Here is an 18,864-nt window from a genome sequence, read left to right on the forward strand (position 1 = left end):
CCCTCTCTCCCCAGCCCACCATGTGCACACACACACACACACGCCAGACACAAAGGGAATCTTTGCATTTAAGCACTGATGGGATTAGTTTCTGCAAAAATGGCAGGAAAAAGAAGGGAGGATGTAGAGCCATTGTCTCCTCCTATGCCACATCACCCAGCGGAGCTGGCTGAGCATAGAGGGGATTAGATGCTGCATCGGGGGTAATGCAGTTGCTGTTCGTCACTGAAGACCCCCCCACATCTTTAAAAAACATTGTACCTACTTAGACCCGGTGCCTCTTGGATTTCCTGCTAGGGTAGTGTGCCTCCACATGGCACCCGATACAGGGTTATGGCTGTATGACAGAATTCTGCCATTAATGGGGAAAAACCTGGCTATATTGAACACATCCTCTGAGTCTCATCTTGGGGGATATTGCACTCTGACACCCATCTCCTTCTAGGAGTTCTACCATTGACAACAAGTTTTGTTGTGTTGGCTCCTGGGGCTTGAAATTAATTGCCCTTACACATTTGCTGATGCCCATTTCTTCCCCCTTTTAAAAAAATTCTGCAGACTCTAATTTTATCAGAACCATTTTTAAATTGCTCTCAGCCCATATGAAGGGCCTACTCCCCCCACCGCTTCTCAGTTCACTGGGGTTTTTAATTTTTAATAACATATGAGCATTAGCTACAGCTAGACGATTCACACAAATGTATCTTTGGTAATGCTCTTCAAATTTTACTTAATACACCTCTGCTATTCTGGCAATTGATCTCTCCTGGGCAGACCATTCCAGTCACATCAGGCTATGGTGCATATGTAATGTAGACATGTCCACCTGGGAGAAAATGGAAGACACCAAGTGATTTCATTTATTGCCTAAGAAACTTTATATTTGACTCCAGTTTGCCTGCACTTCAAGGTCTGTACTTTACCTACATTCACCAACTAGTCCATGAGCTGAGTCAATATTTAGTATTCTTGTATATGCATTGGTGGAATGGTCAAAAATGTGATTAGGATGTTTAGCTTTTCTGATGATGCACAATTGCATGCAAAGATGCATTGGTTGTTTGTGTTGTATAAATATGTATAAATCTATAAAACCACAAGTACATGCTTACAATAGTATTTTTGGAATGTTCAGCCCAGTTTATAGAGTTCATATTAAAGGTCTGACTTTGACTAACTTTGTTTTTCCTAGAACGAGCTCTTCGTCCTAATAGAATGTATTGGAGACAAGGTGTTTACCTGAACTGGTCTCCTGAAGCTTACTGTCTAGTGGAATCAGCAGAATTTGATAGCAATCCAGACAGTTTTTTGAAAATTACAGCTCCTTCTTGCAGAAAAGGTTAAATTATTCCTGAATATGTTCTTGTATCTGCTGTTTGAGTTAAACTTGGTGCATTTCTTCATTTTGCTTGCTCCTTTTAGAACATGCAGTATGTTTTTATAATCGGAGATATGAGACGGTGGTTCTAATTACTTTTTTTTGGGGCTTTTTACAGGTTGTATCCTTTTGGGGCAAGTTGTGGATCACATTGATTCTCTTATGGAAGAATGGTTTCCAGGTTTACTGGATATAGATGTATGTGGTGAAGGGGAAACTCTGTTGAAGAAATGGGCTTTGTGTAGCTTTGAGGATGGCAAAGAGCACCAAAAAATATTACTTGATGATTTACTTGAAAAAGCTGAAGAAGGTATATAATGTTTTAATTAAGCTAATTAGATTGTCCATATAAATAAGTATTTATACAGTAACTCCTTGCTTAACGTTCTAGTTATGTTTCTGAAAAATGCTACTTTAAGTGAAACAATGTTAAGCGAATCCAATTTCCCCATAAGAATTAATGTAAATAGGGAGGGTTAGGTTCCAGGGAAACTTTTTTCGCCAGACAATTGACACACACAGCATAAGTTTTAAACAAACAATTTAATACTGTACACAGCAATGATGATTGTGAAGCTTGGTTGAGGTGGTGAAGTCAGAAGGTGGAAGAGAGTGGGATATTTCCCAGGAATGCCTTACTGCTAAATGATGAACTAGCACTCGGCTGAGCCTTCAAGGGTTAACACGTTGTTATTGTAGCCTCACATTCTACAAGGGAGCACAAATGGAGGGAGTGGAGACTGCATGGCAGAGACAGAGACCCACACCATGTGTATGAAAACAAGGAGTCCGGTGGCACCTTAAAGACTAACATATTTGTGTGTGTGTGTGTGTATGTGTGTGAGAGAGAGAGAGAGACACTTTGCCCCTTTAAGTACGCTGACCCCACTCTAAGTACACTGCCTTTTTAAGTAGATCAGCAAGTTGAGACAGCAGCTGCTGCCAGCAAGCTCCCTCCCTCCTGAGCCCTGTCATGTTCCCCCCTGCTCTGTGGAGATGGGGGGCAGGAGTGGGGGAAAACGGGACACCCTCACATTAGTACCCCTCATTCCCCCCCCACACAAACGGCAAGCAGGAGGCTCCCGCGAACAGCTCCAAGGCAAAGGGCAGGAGCAGCACACGGCAATGTGGGGAGGGACAGCTGAACTGCCTGGCAATTGATAGCCTGCTGGGTGGCTGCCGCACAGGGAACATAGGGAAGTGGGGAGCTGATAGGGGGGCTGCCAGGCCACCCTGGTTCCAAGCCCCCACCAGCTAGCTCCAACAGGCGGCTCTTTTTCTGCAAGCAGTGGACAAAACAGGCAGCTGCCAAACAATGTTAGAAGGGAGCATTGCACAACTTTAAACGAGCATGTTCTCTAACTGATCAGCAGCGTAACAATGAAACAATGTTAACCGGGAAGACGTTAAGTGAGGAGTTACTGTACATGATGCCCATTGCCATAGCATTTAGACACTTCACATTATTTAAGAACACTTGTTTAAAATAAACAAAACCATCCTCATAATGTGGTTCAACAACCACAACTTTTTTGTCCTAATGCCTTTGTATTACAATACAGTATGGGCCAGATTGTGGCTAGCCCCTGCACTGCTGTACAAAGTGGGAGGGTTGAAAGACACTCGCCTACTCATCTGCGGGACCTGATCCAGCAATTCATTATTCATGTGATTAATTCTGACTCATGTTAGTACTGCAGTTGACATTAGTTCTGTTGATTGGATCCCGTACAATGGTCACAATTTAAAAAGGCAATATTAGCCAACAGGTACCACGCATTTACTAGAGTTATTTCCTATTCTAGGTATAGAGAAAAAATGTGGTATCTCAGTTAGCTTAATGCTGTATGGTAACTCTTGACAAAGGCTAGTTTTTAATGTTGACCACTGCATATGCCATTAAACCATGGTTTGGAATTATTTACACATGCAAGAAATGTATATAAATTGAAGTATCTCTCTCTATTTATGTATACAACTAATGCACTTCATATGAACTTTGCATATGTGTACTAACTAGTGACAACTGAATATATGTACGCTTCACTCGGTTTAGTGTGGTGAATATGCTATTTTATCTGCTTTTCAACTGCATCTCATATTTTTTCTTTCTTTCTTAGGTGATCTCTTAGTAAATCCAGATCAACCAAGATTTACCATTCCAATAGCCCAGATTGCTCCTGACCTGATATTGGCTGATTTGCCTAGAAATATCATGTTGAACAATGATGAATTGGAATTTGACCAGGCTCCTGAATTTCTGTTGGGTGAATATTCATTTTTTGTCTCCTCTATATACCTAATATGTGGCAAGAATATTAAAAGTGTAATGTTTATGTAACTTAAGCTATCGGTCTAAATTATGAAACATACTGAAAACATTTTACCAGGGTTTTTTTTCTATTTGATTTGTCTACTATGCTGCTAAAAGATACTTCTGAATTATAGAGCATTTTTTTTTTAACTGCGAGTAATATGTATGTTAGGGCCCTGATTTTTCAGATATGCTGAGCACACATGACTCTCACTGGCTTATGCTCTGTGCTTTTTAGAGTCAGGCCCAGTCAATTTGAGAAAAGATTGATGTTCTTTTATTTTTTTATATTCCCTTCCATTTTCTTTTTGAAAAGGTGACGGTGGTTTTGGATCTGTGTACCGCGCATCATATGGTGGAGAAGAAGTAGCTGTAAAGATTTTTAATAAGCATACCTCCCTCAGAATCTTACGACAAGTAAGAAATGTTGCTTCTTTTTATATTGCAGCACTAGTAAAACCACGATAGTGAAGGGTTTGATAATGTTTAAGCACAGTCTCTGCCTTAATTCTGAATTTTCTGCCTTTTAGTGATTAATATTGTTGAAACAAACACAGTTCACCCAGAACTATCAATATTATAATACATGCAGTATTTCACTTGATTTTACAATTTACAGGAGCTTGCAGTGCTTTGTCATCTTCATCATCCTAGCTTAGTGTCTTTGCTGGCTGCTGCAATCCGTCCCCGGATGTTGGTTATGGAATTAGCCCCTAAGGGTTCTCTGGATCGTTTACTTCAGCAAGATAGTTCAAGCTTAACTAAAACACTTCAGCACAGGATAGCTCTACATGTAGCAGATGGTTTAAGGTAAATTTTCTTGAAATGCTAATTTTGGCAATGAAAAATACTGACAGTCTGAAAGTAGGAAAGCTTTCTCTTTCCCCTTCCTTGACTCTCCTTCCATGGAGGTATATTCTCTTAGTCAAATAAGTTCTATCTTTTTATATTTGATTAATTGAATAGAGGATAAAATACTGTCTGTGTACTTGAAGCAGTGTATACAATGCAGTATACTTCTATTAAATTATGTAAGATCATTATTTCTATTCAATTCTATAGCAGTTTTCCATATGGGATTTGTAGGCACGGGCTACAAGAAGAACATTCTGTCAAGGGCATCTGCTATCATTATTTAATTGGGCATCTGATGACATATACTAGCTTATCCTTTCAAGATCTTAATCAACTGTAAGGCTAGGCTATCATATATTCTTAATTTGTGTGTGTCCCAAAAGAGACAGCATTCTGTACTTTTTTTTTTTTAAAATGTAGTCTAGATTATTTATTTTGTCGGTTTTCAAGTAAATGAATGAATAAAGGCAGAAAGCACGAAGTGACAACTCACCTGTAGGGCCAGGAACCAGAAAACCACTCACAAGCAGTCGATACTTTTACATTTGGTCTATTCATTGTCTTTTCTCTTGTGTTTTTTGTTTTTTCTATTCACAAGTGGGATTCATGTGAATGGAGAAAAAGCCAGCACTCTTGACCTTTAATTTGTCCCATTCTTTTTAACCTGAAAATCTGTGAATGTCCTCATAAAGGCTAGGGAAATATGATTTTAAAATTACAAAATCTGGCAAGGAAGCTCAGGGGCAGGTATAGGTGAAACTACTTTTATTTTTTGTTTAATTGGCTTCTTTTTCAAGTTGGTGGTGTCCCTGTAGGTGAGGTGTCTTGAACTGTAATACCAAGTTGTTCATGTACCAATAACTGATATATTGGGATAATTCCAAAACCATAATCCATCAATCTGATATCGTATTAGTGAACTTTTTCCTTCTGATGTCAGAATAATTAAAATTAATAGCATGGCTTACTATAGTATTATTAATGCAGTCAGTGTAAATAGATAGATATGGATTTTAAATGCTTTCACCTAAATACTTTTTTGTTAACAGGTATCTGCATTCTTCAATGATCATTTATCGTGATTTAAAGCCTCATAATGTGCTGCTCTTTACATTATATCCCAATTCAGCAGTCATTGCAAAGATTGCTGATTATGGCATTGCTCAGTATTGCTGCAGAATGGGGATAAAAACCTCAGAAGGTACACCAGGTATGGCAAAAAATGCTTTGTTGTATTTTTTGTTTTGTTAAAAAGAATAAAGACAATATTTTGTAATTCCACCATAAGAAGTGTACAGTTAAGGAACAGTCTACATTGCTGTGGTTCTCACCATGTTATAACTGATGAAAACAGATTTATATACCCTGGGCCTGATTGCCATTTACACTAAGGGGCCTTTTACACAATGTTGGCAGTATAATGGGGTGTTAAAAAGAATGTAAGTTAAATTACATTAACTGATTTTAATTATTTTTTCTTTTGTACAAATATGTTCAGTTTGAATATTTTTATGCTTATTATTTTATTAAAACAATATTTTAAATGTGGTTGGGTTTTCGTGGTCAGTAATGTGCTCTTTAGGGTTCTGATTTTTCAGAGGTGCTGAACACCTGTAGCTCCCATTGATTTTAATTGGATCACATTTACACCATTTGAAGGCCCCTTTGCACTATTAGAGCAATGAAAAAGTAGCCTTAGAGCAGGGGTCTCAAACTCAAATGACCACGAGGGCCACATGAGGACTAGTGCATTGGTCCGAGGGCCTCATCACTGACACCCCCCCCTCGCTGCCCCCTGCACCGTCCCCACTCCACCCCTTCCATGAGGCCCCGCCCCTGCCCCGCCTCTTCCCACCCCTTTCCTGCCTCCATTCCAACCCCTTCCCTGAAGTCCTCACCCCAACACTGCCCCCTCCCTGCCCCCAGGGGGTGCAGGAGGGGTGCGGGCTGTGGTGGGGGCTCAGAGAAGGGAGTTGAGATGCAGGGTGCGGCAGGGGGCTCAGGGCAGGGAGTTGGGGTGCGGGGTGCAGGAGCGAGTGCAGGATGTGGCATAGGGTTGGGGTGCAGGCAGGGGGCTCAGGGTAGAGAGTTGGGGTGCAGGCAGGGGGCTCAGGGCAGGGGGTTGGGGTGCAGGAGGTGTGTGGGATGCGGCGGGGGGCTCAGTGCAGGGAACTGGTGCAGGAGGGGTGCAGGGAGTGGTAGGGGGCTTAGGGCAGGGAGTTGGGGGGCGGGGTGCAGGAGGGGTTCAGGCTCCGGCCTAACGCCACTTACCTAGAGCAGCTCCAGGGTGGCAGCGGCGTGCACCGGGGTCAGGGCAGGCTCCCTGCCTGCCTGTCCTGGCCCCGGTCCCGCTCCGCTCTGGGAAGCAACCGGAACCATGTCCCTGTGGCCCAGGGGAGGGAAGGATGTGGGTGAGGACACAGGGATCTGTGCGCTGCTTTTGCCGCTCCTCCAGGAACCTCCCCCGAAGCTTCCATTGACCGCGGTTCCCCGTTCCCGGCCAATGGGAGCTTTGGGGGGCGGTACCTGGAAGCCAGGGCAACGCACGGAGCCATCTGCCCCTCTCCCCCGGGCTGCAGAGACGTTGTGCTGGCTGCTTCAGGGAGCAGCGCAGCGCTCGTGGGGCCACAGGGGGCAATCCTGCCGGCCGAATCTGGCCCACGGGCTGTAGTTTGTCCACCCCTGGCCTGGAGGTAGGCTGGGGTGTGGGCTGCGGGCCGCTTGGTGGGCTGCAGGAAATAGCCCTGCAGCCCACATGCGGCCCGCGGGCCACGTGTTTGAGACCCCTGCCTTAGAGTGAATGAGAATTGGGCCAATTGCCATGAACTTGAGGGCATGACTCCCATATCAGGCCCTGATTTAGGACTGCAGGATGTGCCCTTCCTTTTCAATATTAAATAATGAAGCTCTTTTGATGGTTAGACTAATAGCACAGAAGCTTATTAACTGATTTACAGATACTTCTTTTACACTGACCTTGCATTTGCTCATTTCTTCTGTGATTTTTCAGCATATGGACTGCTGCCAGTTCAGAGATAGTATGTAATTTTTTGTTAACTTCCTGTGGCGTTTTTCATCAAGAAGTATTTATTCTTAAAGGGACAGGAATGGCATCAGCCTGGCATAAGTCATAACTATTAATGAATCATTTATTTCCAGGATTTCGAGCACCAGAGGTTGCCAGAGGAAATGTTATTTACAATCAGCAAGCTGATGTATATTCATTTGGCTTGCTTCTTTATGACATTTTAACAGCAGGAGGTAGAATAATTGAAGGCATGAAGTTTCCAAATGAATTTGATGAATTAGCAATTCATGGAAAATTACCAGGTATGTCATGTTTCCTCAAGATTTAACACTGGAACATACAGAGGGGAAAGATCATTTGAATCAGCTACTGTACCAAATGACAAGAGGATAGCCAGTGTGACACCATTTTGTTTTTAAAAGGGCTCCAGAGGTGATCCTGGCAATTACAGGCTGGTAAGCCTGACTTCAGTACCGGGCAAACTGGTTGAAACTACAGTAAAGAGCAAAATTGTCAGAGACATAGATTAACATAATTTGTTGGGGAAGAGTCAACATGGTTTTTGTAAAGGGAAATCATGCCTCACCAATCTACTAGAATTCTTTGAGAGGGTCAACATGCATGTGGACAAGGGGGATCCAGTGGATACAGTATAACATTTTCAGAAAGACTTTGAGGTGCCTCACCAAAGGCTCTTAAGCAAAGTAAGCTGTCATGGGGTAAGAAGGAGGGTCCTCTCATGGATCAGTAACTGGTTAAAAGATAGGAAACAAAGGTTAGGAATAAATGGTCAGTTTTCAGAATGGAGAGAGGTAAATAGTGGTGTCCCCCAGGGGTCTGTATTGGGCCCAGTACTGTTCAGCATATTCATAAATGTTCTGGAAAAAGGGGTAAACAGTGAGATGGCAAAAATTGAAGATGATACAAAACTACTCAAAATAGTGAAGTCCAAAGCAGACTGTGAAGAGTTACAAAAGGATCTCTCAAATCTGGGGGACTGGGCAACAAAATGGCAGATGAAATTCAATGTTGATAAATGCAAAGTAATGCACATTGGAAAACATAATCCCAGCTATACATATAAAATGATGGGGTCTAAATTAGCTGTTACCACTCAAGAAAGAGATCTTGGAGTCATTGTGGATAGTTCTCTGAAAACATCCACTCAGTGTGCAGTGGCAGTCAAAAAAGCAAACAGAATGTTGGGAATCCTTAAGAAAGGGATAGAAAATAAGGCAGAAAAGATCATATTGCCTCTATATAAATCCATGGTACGCCCACATCTTGAATACTGCGTGCAAATGTGGTCATCCCATCTCAAAAAAGATATTTTGGAATTGGAAAAGGTTCAGAAAAGGGCAAGAAAAATTATTAGGGTTATGGAACGGCTTCCGTATGAGGAGAGATTAATAAGACTGGGACTTTTCAGCTTGGAAAAGAGACAACTAAAGGGGGATGTGATAGAGGTCTATAAAATCATGACGGGTGTGGAGAAAGTAAACAAAGAAGTGTTATTTACTCTTTCTCATAACACAAGAACTAGGGGTCACCAAATGAAATTAATAGGCAGCAAGTTTAAAACAAACAAAAGGAAGTATTTTTTCACACTATGCACAGTCAACCTGTAGAATGCCTTGCCAGAGGATGCTGTGAAGGCCAAGGCTATAATAGGCTTCAAAAAAGAACTAGATAAGTTCATGGAGGATAGGTCCATCAATGGCTATTAGCCAGGATAGTTTTGGCAGAAGCTGTTTGCCAGGAGCTGGGAATGGGTGACGGGGATGGATCACTTGATGATTACCTGTTCTGTTCATTCCCTCTAGAGCACCTGGCATTGGCCACTGTTGGAAGACAGGAGACTGGGCTAGATGGACCTTTTGTCTGAGCCAGTCTGGCCGTTCATATGTTCTTATAGCGATTGTCATACTGTCTAAGATAAATATTGCCACTTGTGTTGTATCCTATGTCTGACCGCGACCACTACTTGGAGGATAATGCAAAACAATGAGCAGCTTTTGAATTTTTCTAAAATTACATCCCGTTTTCAAACAGTGAGAAACTCAGATTTGGTGATATTGGGCCAATATCATCCCTGGTCTAACTTTATTAGAGATACATCAGGGATCAAATCGGTGCACTCTGTAAAGAAACAGGATTTTTGTATGCTTAGAACTAAATTCAGACCTGGTGTAAGAGAGAATATGTTCATTTTGTAGGCTGCATTTTATTCTTTAACCTTGTTTAATGTCATGTCCATATAAGGTGATACTGGGGATATCACCATGCATTTTGATGGACCAAAAAGAAAATATTAATTCACCATAATTAATATGTAAATTTTGGGTTTAGAACTCTCAGTGCCTAAGATGATGAGGTAAAGCACTATGTGAGAATTTAACCTCATAAATCCCATAAATGTTGTTGGGAGTTCCTGTGCAGTGTGCTGAAAATTCACCCATATGATGAAAGACTTCTTCTAATTCTATTTAATACCATTCTCTCTGCCTAACAGAGACGAGTAAATTTTCAAAACAGAGTGCATGGGCATTGCCGAAGTCGTCATTAAAAAGTCAACATTCGCCAGCAGTTACCGCTTAGATCCAATTCTAAAATTAGGGAAACAGTGATGCCTTGGGTATCATGATGTACCTGTTGGTAATGACAGCCACTCTAGCTGTGTAACTCCAGTTTGCTGTTAATAGAAGTTGAGCACTTAATCTCTATGCAGTTTGAAATTTTACTCTAGTGTGGGATGTATCTCTGGACAACTTTGTAAGAAGTTGTGAGAAATTCTGGTAAGAAGAATGGTATTCATAACTCTCAGTCTTTAGTTGTGATAAATTGTAATAATTAGGCAATTATCTAATTGGCAGCACAAAATGTATATTTTAGATCCTGTCAAAGAATATGGGTGTGCCCCCTGGCCTGAACTTGAAAGTTTAATCAGCAAGTGTTTGAAAGAAAACCCTGAGGAAAGACCTACATCGGCCCAGGTAGTTTGTGATTGTATAATACAGATTTCTAGTTTAGCATCTACCGTTGACTTATTATGCTCTACCAATTCAAGAGGAAGTGGTGAATTTAAGTTAGGACTTGTCTATGCAGTCTAAACCTCTGGCATAGTCTGCACCAGAGGGGTGTATATTCTAGCCCGTGCTAGCAAGTTGCATAGTAGCTGGCCCACGTAGACCCTGCACTAAAAGTTCCATAATGGGTATTATGTAGTCCCGTTTCAAACAGGACTACATTAACATGCACTCCGGAACTTCTGGATCCATGGGGGCCAGTTAGTGTGTTACATACCAGTGCACTAGAATTTACACCCCAGTGGTTCGGACTAGTGCACTGTGTAGATAAACCCTTCGTAAGAAGTACAATATTTTCTCCTCCCTAGTTTGAACAGAAACATTTGTGCAAAATACAAATCGGCCATTTTCTTTTATATTTTGCCATGAATCATCCAGTCATGTTTCTGCCACTTCATTACTTGGTGATTAATACTCTTATATGCTAGCCACATAGGATTCATGCCAGATAGACATTTTCAATTAACATTACACAACAAGAACTAGTTATAAAATTGTGGATGCAGTTAATCTACACCACTCCGTACATCTTCTATAATGGTATGGCTCTAAAAGCTACTATAGTGTGTCTTCTATCACAATACTACCTTGCTCTGTGATATTGGGTAAGATTTTCAAAAGTGCCTTAAGTGACTTAGGAGACTAAGTCACATTGACATTGTCCTGTAGTTTCAATTGGGAAAATGTATTCTTTACTTCCCCCTGAAAAACAGTAATGTAGTGCATAGTGACTGTGTACCTGCAGTACATGAGTGACTACTGCATGCTGTGATACTGTGTACATACCTTGTACTTTGTTATCCTTCAGAATGAAAAGTGCTATCTGTTAATTTACAGGCTCTTATCTTGTGATGTCCTTTACAGGTTTATGATATTTTGAACTCCGCAGAGCTTATCTGTTTGATGAGACATATTTCGATACGTAGTGCCTTTGCAGCAGAGTGCATGGTTGCAGCTAATCAAAGCTGCAAGAAGGCAGGGGTCTGGATAGGTACTGGAAATACAAAAAAAGGACAGGTTTCATTTATTGACTTAAATACAGATGGCCATACTTATGAGGTAGGTGTGAAGTTGTCATTTATTACTAACTCCTTGGCATTGATAGATCTGATGTTTCTATATTTACATATTAAATGCATTTTAACAGTAGGGTATAGCTTCTGGAAGGCCTAGCTCCCAGCTTTGACTGCTTTCATGCTGTACAGCCATATCAGCTACATCTCATGGCCAAGAATTCCAAAGGCATTTGATATAAGAATCAGCACTGATACCATGAGATGAAGCAAAACAGCTGCCACTGGTCTGTTTTTTGTTGTTGTTTTTTGCTGTGTAGACTTACCTTATGAAACTATAAAACATTAGAATTGATAGTTACTGTACTGACAGGGAGGTGGGGACTTTGAGGCTTAATTCCCTATGTCTGAAAAGTGCTTTGAGATCCTCAGACCAAAAGGGCCACAGAAATGCTTCTTTTTTTAAGAGCAATTACTGAGGGTGTCTCAGGGAGGGGCATAGCTAGAAGTCATGGGGTGGAACTGAGTAAAGTGGAATTTAATATGAGTATCATGAGACTTCCTGACAGGTGAAGCTGTTTAGCTTATGGAATATAGAGCAGGGGAAAGGCCCCGGGGAAAAGGACTTGATGATCTCTCAAGGTCCCTTCCAGCTCCACATTTCTATGGTTCTGTGATCATCTTACCCTCCCTCCTGTCCATCCAACACCCCTCACAATATTGTCCTACCACCAATGTATTTCTTTCTTCCAGTGGGCTGGCTGTATGCCAACCCTCAGCCTTTTTGCACTGAGGTCAGAACACAGACCAATAGTCCTGATAATCCTGCAGCCCAACACAACTTCTTGTCATTCCCACTCCTCCCAAGAGACTCTCACTGCTGTGGAATGCACCCACCAAATGTCAACATTTAGTTTCTGGAGTTCCCATATCCAGTATTGTCACAAGAAGCAGATTTGTAAACTGGAAGATGGATTACCCAGGCTAGGTATGCAAAGTTGCACATGTGTTTCACTACCAGCACAGGATATAACTCCTCACAGAGCATGTTAAAAGAAGGATTTCTGTGACACAATAGACAGTAGTGAGACACAGGTATGAAATAGCAGATACCGTGTTACATTTGAAACTGCTGCTTTCTGGGGAAGGGGCGGATATTTTAAAATGAAATATTTTAGATCTCTGCTTTATTTCCATCAATTAAACTGTGCCACAGAAAGTACCGTAAGTGCAGTTCCCTTTCTTTGCTTCTCTAACAACAGCTTTCGGATCATTAGCTGCTATATGCTGAGAATGTATGTGTTCCTGGTAGTTAGTTAATTAATGTGTTAGATCACCATGCTGGCCTTCTCACAGCATTGGGCAGACAGATGGTGCATTCTTAAAAGGACAGGCATGGCATCAGCCTGCCGTGGGTCATCGCTATTTATGAATCATTTATTTTCAGGATTTTGAATGCCAGAGGTTGCCAGAGGAAAAGATGAAAGTATCTTCTGCTAATTGGGGATTTCTTTCCATTGGGAAGAAAGGCCATCTTCCCAGAAGGGCCTGCTGTTTTTACTTTATGTAATTCACTCATGTAATCCTCGCTAAAAAATAACCAGGCTGCTTTTAATTATTTTTTCTTGACACAGGACATTGCAGATGGAAGAATCTTGTGTTTGGCTTTAGTGACTCTTCCTACAGAGAAAGAAAACTGGATTGTGGCAGGAACCCAGTCTGGTTCTCTGTGGGCATTTAATACAGAAGATGGAAAAAACAAACACCATCTTCAGAAAATGTCCGATTCTGTTACCTGTTTATACTGCAACTTTTTTTCAAAGCAAAGGTATCATTTAGAGTGTACTACGGGCTACATTTTGAAATCTGACGTCACAGCAATATTAACAAAATGGGTGGTTGTACATGCAGACACCTGTATTGTGCCTGCAGCTACATACTTTACACATGTGTTAACTTGCTCTCAGGCAGAGCTTAAGTGCTTATTTTTGGACATGTGGCCCTGTGTTCACTTTTAGTGACCAGTAAAACCCCTGATCTGCCAGACACTTCTGTTTTTAAATCTTGTATAATGAACGTCCTTTCATGAGGCAATTCTGGAATTTATAATTTCATTTCAGCAAACAGAAGAATTTTTTTCTGGTGGGAACAGCTGATGGCAAAATAGCAGTTTTTGAAGACCAAGTAGTAAAGGTAAATTTAACATATACAGTGCTCTCTTTAAAAAATGTAATCCGTAATATGTAAAGTAACTACTTCTAATAGCTTTCTTTCATGCAGTTTACCAAAAAAAAAAAGAGGGGGTGGGAGGGAGTGCTGAACCAAAATCCAGTGGCACAAAGGAGTTCATCTTCAAGTGATTGCTCATGTGTATTCCACAATAGGTGTGTGTGCTTGCCATGTGCACCGGTGCTGGAAGTTTTTCCCCTAGGACCACCCATGGGGGAGAGCGCTCCCCCACGACCCCTGGAGTGACGCCTGCCTGGCATGGTATAAGGGGGCTGCGCTTCCCTCACCCTCAGTTCCTTCTTGCTGCCAGTGAAGGTGCATCGGAACTGCTCTGCTCCAGCTTTGCTGCAGCTCGTCCCCCAGAACTCTTCATTTGTTCAGTAGTACCTGTAGTCAGTTAGCTAATTCAGTTAGTTTAATTAGTCATTGAGCCCGGGCTAGGGCATGCCCCGCTCCCCAGCCTTTAAGTCGTGCTGCTTTTGTAGGCGCTCTGTGCCAAGGAGCAACCTGCATGCAGATTGTCTGCGCTGTTTGGGAGAAACCCATATCAGTGAAAGGTGCAAGATCTGCAAGTCTTTCAAGCCCCGGACTAAAAAAGAAAGGGACATTAGGCTCCAGGCCATCCTGATGGAGTCAGCGCTGGCCCCAACCCCGGCACGCTGCTCTGAAGGTACCCGGTACAGCGGCGTCCGTATGCAGAGACCCTCCGGGACCATTGTCCAGTCAGCACCGCTCCCCGCCACGGGGCACGCCAAGAGGACCGGAAAGACTCCCTCTTTGTAACAGCACCAAGGGAAGTCTGGGACAGAGGGTAGGCCCATGTCAGGTAGTCCTCGATCCCCATTGGGCCCTAGGCCTCCCACTCACGTTGAGCAGAGTAGCCAGGCCCCTTCAGAGCAGGCCCAGTGGTACCAGTGGGCACCATGGCCTCCGGCGCAGCCCCCGGTGGCCGGGGCCTCGGAAGCACCGTCGGCATCCATGCTTAAACCACCAGAAAAAAGGACGGTGGGACCTGTGTCCTCGGTACTGTGCCCGGAGTCCAACCAGGTGGTGGATCCTCCGGTGCCGAACACCCAAAGCACCACACCGGCCTCTCCCGTCCGGAAGATCTGATTGCGTCCTCGCACCCCTCCATGTCGCAGGAGGATTACCGGGCCCACCAAGACCTCCTAAAAAGGGTGGCAGCGAGCCTCCAACTCCAGGCTGAGGAGATGGAAGAGCCCTCAGACTCCAAGTTCAATGTGCTGTCCCCTTCAGCACCGGGCAGGGTGGCCTTGCCACTCCATGAATGGGTGGCAAGAATTTCAAATATCCTGTGGCAAACACCAGCCTCGTTGGCTCCCATCTCCAGAAAGGCGGAGCGCAAGTACTTTGTACCCACGAAGGGACACGAATATCTGTATACCCACCCAGCGCCCAACTCCTTGGTGGTCGAGTCGGTCAACCACAGGGAGAGGCAGGGGCAACCAGCCCCAACCCCCAAGAACAAAGACTCTCGGAGGCTGGATACTTTCGGGAGAAAAGTTTATTCTTCCTCAAGCTTTCAGCTACAAGTAGCAAACCGTCAGGCTCTCCTGGGTCGCTACGAGTTTAACCTCTGGGAATCCCTCCCCAAGTTTGAGGACTCCTTCCAGGAGCACGATAAGAAGGAGTTTAGGGTGCTCATGGAGGAAGGGGCGGCAGCTGTAAGGGCATCCCTGCAGGCCGCTTCGGGTGCAGTGGACACAGCCGCACGGTCCATGGCCTCAGCGGTATCCATGAGACGGGCGTCATGGCTTCTGCTCTCTGGGCTCTCCAGCGAAGCGCAGTCGTCAATGCAGGATCTCCCTTTCGATGAGAAGGCTCTGTTTGCTGAGGAAACAGACACAAGGCTGCATGGCATGAAAGACTCCCACATGACTCTCCAGACCTTGGGCCTCTATGTCCCTCCTCCGGCAAAATCCAAGTTCAAGCCGCAGCAGGCTCCCGCCCAGGTCGCCCTCCCAAAGTATGAGGCTGCCCACAAAAAGTAGCAGGACTATAGAAAGTGCCCACAACGGCAATCCTGGCCTGCCCCCCAGCCTGGGTCTTCTAAGGTCAAGCAGGCAGGCAAAAGGTGTTTTTGATCGGACACTCGGGGGTTCCCTGCCAGTTCTCAGCAGGGACCTACCCCCAAAAAAGCTCTCTTTCTCCAATCGGTTTTGTGCTCACCTCCCGGAATGGTCGCGCCTCACCTCAGACCAATGGGTCCTCAACTCCATCTTCTGAGGTTTCACCCTTCAGTTTACCTCCTCCCCGCCCAACCACCCTCCGCCCCCTCGATGTCCCTCCTGGGGGACCCCTCTCACGAGGCTCTGCTCGAGCAGGAGGTGGGGTGGCTCCTGGACCTAGGAGTTATAGAGGTGGTGCCCAAGGAGTTCCTGGGCAAGGGGTATTACTCCTGGTATTTCCTTATCCCGAAGGCCAAAGTGGGGCTCAGGCCCATCATGGACTTGCGAGGCCTGAACCACTACATGGTGAAACTCAAGGGCTCATCGACTCGGTCACAAGGTTCCCGGTGACGACGGCGAGGGCTTGTCTGCAACTGCTGGGTCACATGTCTGCGTGCACATATGTGGTCCGTCACGCCAGACTCGGAGTGAGGCCCTTCCAGCTCTGGCTGGCCTCACAGTTCTCCCAGACCACGGACAGAATGGCAAAGTCCTAACCGTGCCAAACTCGGTGATCACCTCCCTGCAGTCGTGGTCCGCCCCAAACAACATGCTCCAAGGGGTCCCGTTCAGGGACAGGGCCCTGTCATTGGAGCTGGTGTCTGACGCGTCGGACCTGGGTTGTGGGGCCCATGTGGGGATCTTTCAGACCCAAGGCCTGTGGTCTGTACAAGACCTACCTCTTCATATAAACGTCAAGGAACTCAGGGCTGTGCAACTGGTGTGTATGACCTTCCGCTTGCACCTGGAGGGTAAGGTAGTCAGGGTTCTCACGGAAAACACAGCCTCGATGTTCTATATCAACAGGCAAGGTGTGGCCTGATCCTCTGCCACTAAGCCCTCAGTCTGTGGGACTTCTGTTTAGCCCATGACATCTACCTAAAAGCCTTCCACCTATCGGGCTCCCGGAATGTGAGGGCAGATCACTTGAGCAGGGATTTTTCCTCTCAGCACGAGTGGTCTCTACACCCGGAAGGGGCTCACCAGGTCTTCTGAAGGTGGAGTACTCCCCAGGTGGACCTATTCGCGATCTGGCAGAACCGACGATGCCCCTGGTTCTGCTCCAGGGGCGGCCTAGGGAGGGGCCCTATCTCCGATGTCTTTACCCTGTCCTGGTCAGGCCAGCTCCTCTACGCCTTTCCCCAGTTCCCTCTGATCAGCAGGGCCTTGGAGAAAATAAAGATGGACAAAGCCAGGGTCCCCCTCATTGCCCCGGCGTGGCCCAGGCAGCACTGGTACGGGACCCTCTGGGGGCTGGTGGTAGCTCCGCCATGGCAGTTGCCGCTCAGCCCCGACCTGCTCTCTCAGGACCAGGGCTGCCTCCTCCATCCCAACCTAGCAACGCTTCACCTCATGGCGTGGCTGCTCAGTGGCTAGGTGCAAGGAAAGGACATGCTCGGAACAGGTTCAGTGCGTCCTCCTTGAAATTAGACGGCCCTCCACTTGCCGCTCCTATGTGGCGAAGTGGTCTCGGTTTTCAAGGTGGGCAGCAGGCCAAGGTGTTTCCCCAACAGCCACCCCTATCCAGCTTATCCTTTATTACCTCCTCCACCTGAGGGCCCAGGGACCCACGCCCTTGTCAATCAGGGTACACTTGGCTGCCATATCGGCCTTTCATCCCCCGGTGCAAGGGCACACAGTGTTTTCCCATGCTATGACCAGCCGGTTCCTTAAGGTTTTGGACCGTCTCTACCCATATTCCAAGCCCCTGATTCCACAGTGGGACCTAAACCTGTTGCTGGCTCATCTCACGAGGGCCCCGTTTGAACCACTGGCCACGTGTTCCTGGTCTCACCTCTCGTGGAAGGTGGCCTTCCTGGTAGCTATCGCATCAGCTAGGCGGGTCTCAGAGCTCAGGGCCCTAACCTCCAAACCGCTGTATATGGTTTTTCATAAGGACAAGGTCCAGCTCCGCCCACACCCCGCGTTCCTCCCGAAGGTGGTCTCCGCCTACCACATGGGTCAGGACATTTTTCTGCCAGTCCTCTGCCCCAAGCCTCACGCGACTAGCGAGGAACACCGTCTCCACACGCTCGACATGAGGCGAGCTCTGGCTTTCTACCTCGAGTGGACCAAGCCGTTCTGAAAGTCTTCGCAACTGTTCGTCGCTTCGGCTGAGTGCACGAAGGGTCAGCCGATTTCCACTCAGCGGCTTTCTAAGTGGATCACTTCGTGCATCTGTTCCTGTTAGGAGCTGGCGGGGGTTCCCCTGCCGCCCATTGTGAGGGCACACTCGACTTGGGCACAGGCCTCGTCGACTGCCTTCATGGCCCACGTCCCCATCCAGGACATTTGTAGGGCCGCCACCTAGTCTTCGGTTCACCTGTTCACCTTGCACTATGCGATAGTCTCCCAGGCCAGGGATGATGCAGGGTTTGGCAGGGCGGTACTCCGACCTGAGAACTTGTGAACTCCTACCCACCTCCAACAGATATAGCTTGGAATCACCTATTGTGGAATACACATGAGCAATCACTCAAAGAAGAAAAGACAGTTACCTTTTCTGTAACTGGTGTTCTTCAAGATATGTTGCTCATGTCTATTCCACATCCAACCCTCCTTCCCCTCTGTTGAAGTTGTCTAGCAAGAAGGAACTGAGGGTGGGGGGAGTGCAGCCCCCCTTCTATCATGCCAGGCAGGCGCCGCTCCAGGGATCGCGGGGGGCCGCTCCCCCCCTACAGGTACTGCTAGGGGAAAAACTTCTAGCACCGGTTCTCTTGGCGAGCACGCACACCTATTGTGGAATAGACATGAGCAACACATCTCGAACAA

At 45.5% G+C, this 18,864-nt stretch overlaps 1 protein-coding gene across 5 annotated transcripts in view; it reads left to right on the forward strand.

Moving 5' to 3' along the window:
- The window catches only part of LRRK2 (leucine rich repeat kinase 2), a 119,594-nt gene that overhangs the window by 88,455 nt on the left and 12,275 nt on the right, over positions 1-18,864 (forward strand). For 3 of the 5 annotated variants that reach the window (XM_037889121.2, XM_037889120.2, XM_043551393.1), the window contains 11 exons: positions 1,193-1,339; positions 1,497-1,688; positions 3,499-3,645; positions 4,009-4,109; positions 4,312-4,502; positions 5,597-5,757; positions 7,707-7,877; positions 10,468-10,568; positions 11,526-11,720; positions 13,309-13,502; positions 13,795-13,867. In XM_037889121.2, coding sequence (XP_037745049.1) covers positions 1,193-1,339; positions 1,497-1,688; positions 3,499-3,645; positions 4,009-4,109; positions 4,312-4,502; positions 5,597-5,757; positions 7,707-7,877; positions 10,468-10,568; positions 11,526-11,720; positions 13,309-13,502; positions 13,795-13,867 — 1,673 coding nt within the window. The remainder of the gene's footprint in view (positions 1-1,192; positions 1,340-1,496; positions 1,689-3,498; positions 3,646-4,008; positions 4,110-4,311; positions 4,503-5,596; positions 5,758-7,706; positions 7,878-10,467; positions 10,569-11,525; positions 11,721-13,308; positions 13,503-13,794; positions 13,868-18,864) is intronic. The other 2 variants (XM_043551390.1, XM_043551385.1) reach the window with 1 other exon arrangement.

This window comes from Chelonia mydas, chromosome 1 (genome assembly GCF_015237465.2).
Source record: "Chelonia mydas isolate rCheMyd1 chromosome 1, rCheMyd1.pri.v2, whole genome shotgun sequence".
Taxonomy (NCBI): Eukaryota; Metazoa; Chordata; order Testudines; family Cheloniidae; genus Chelonia; species Chelonia mydas.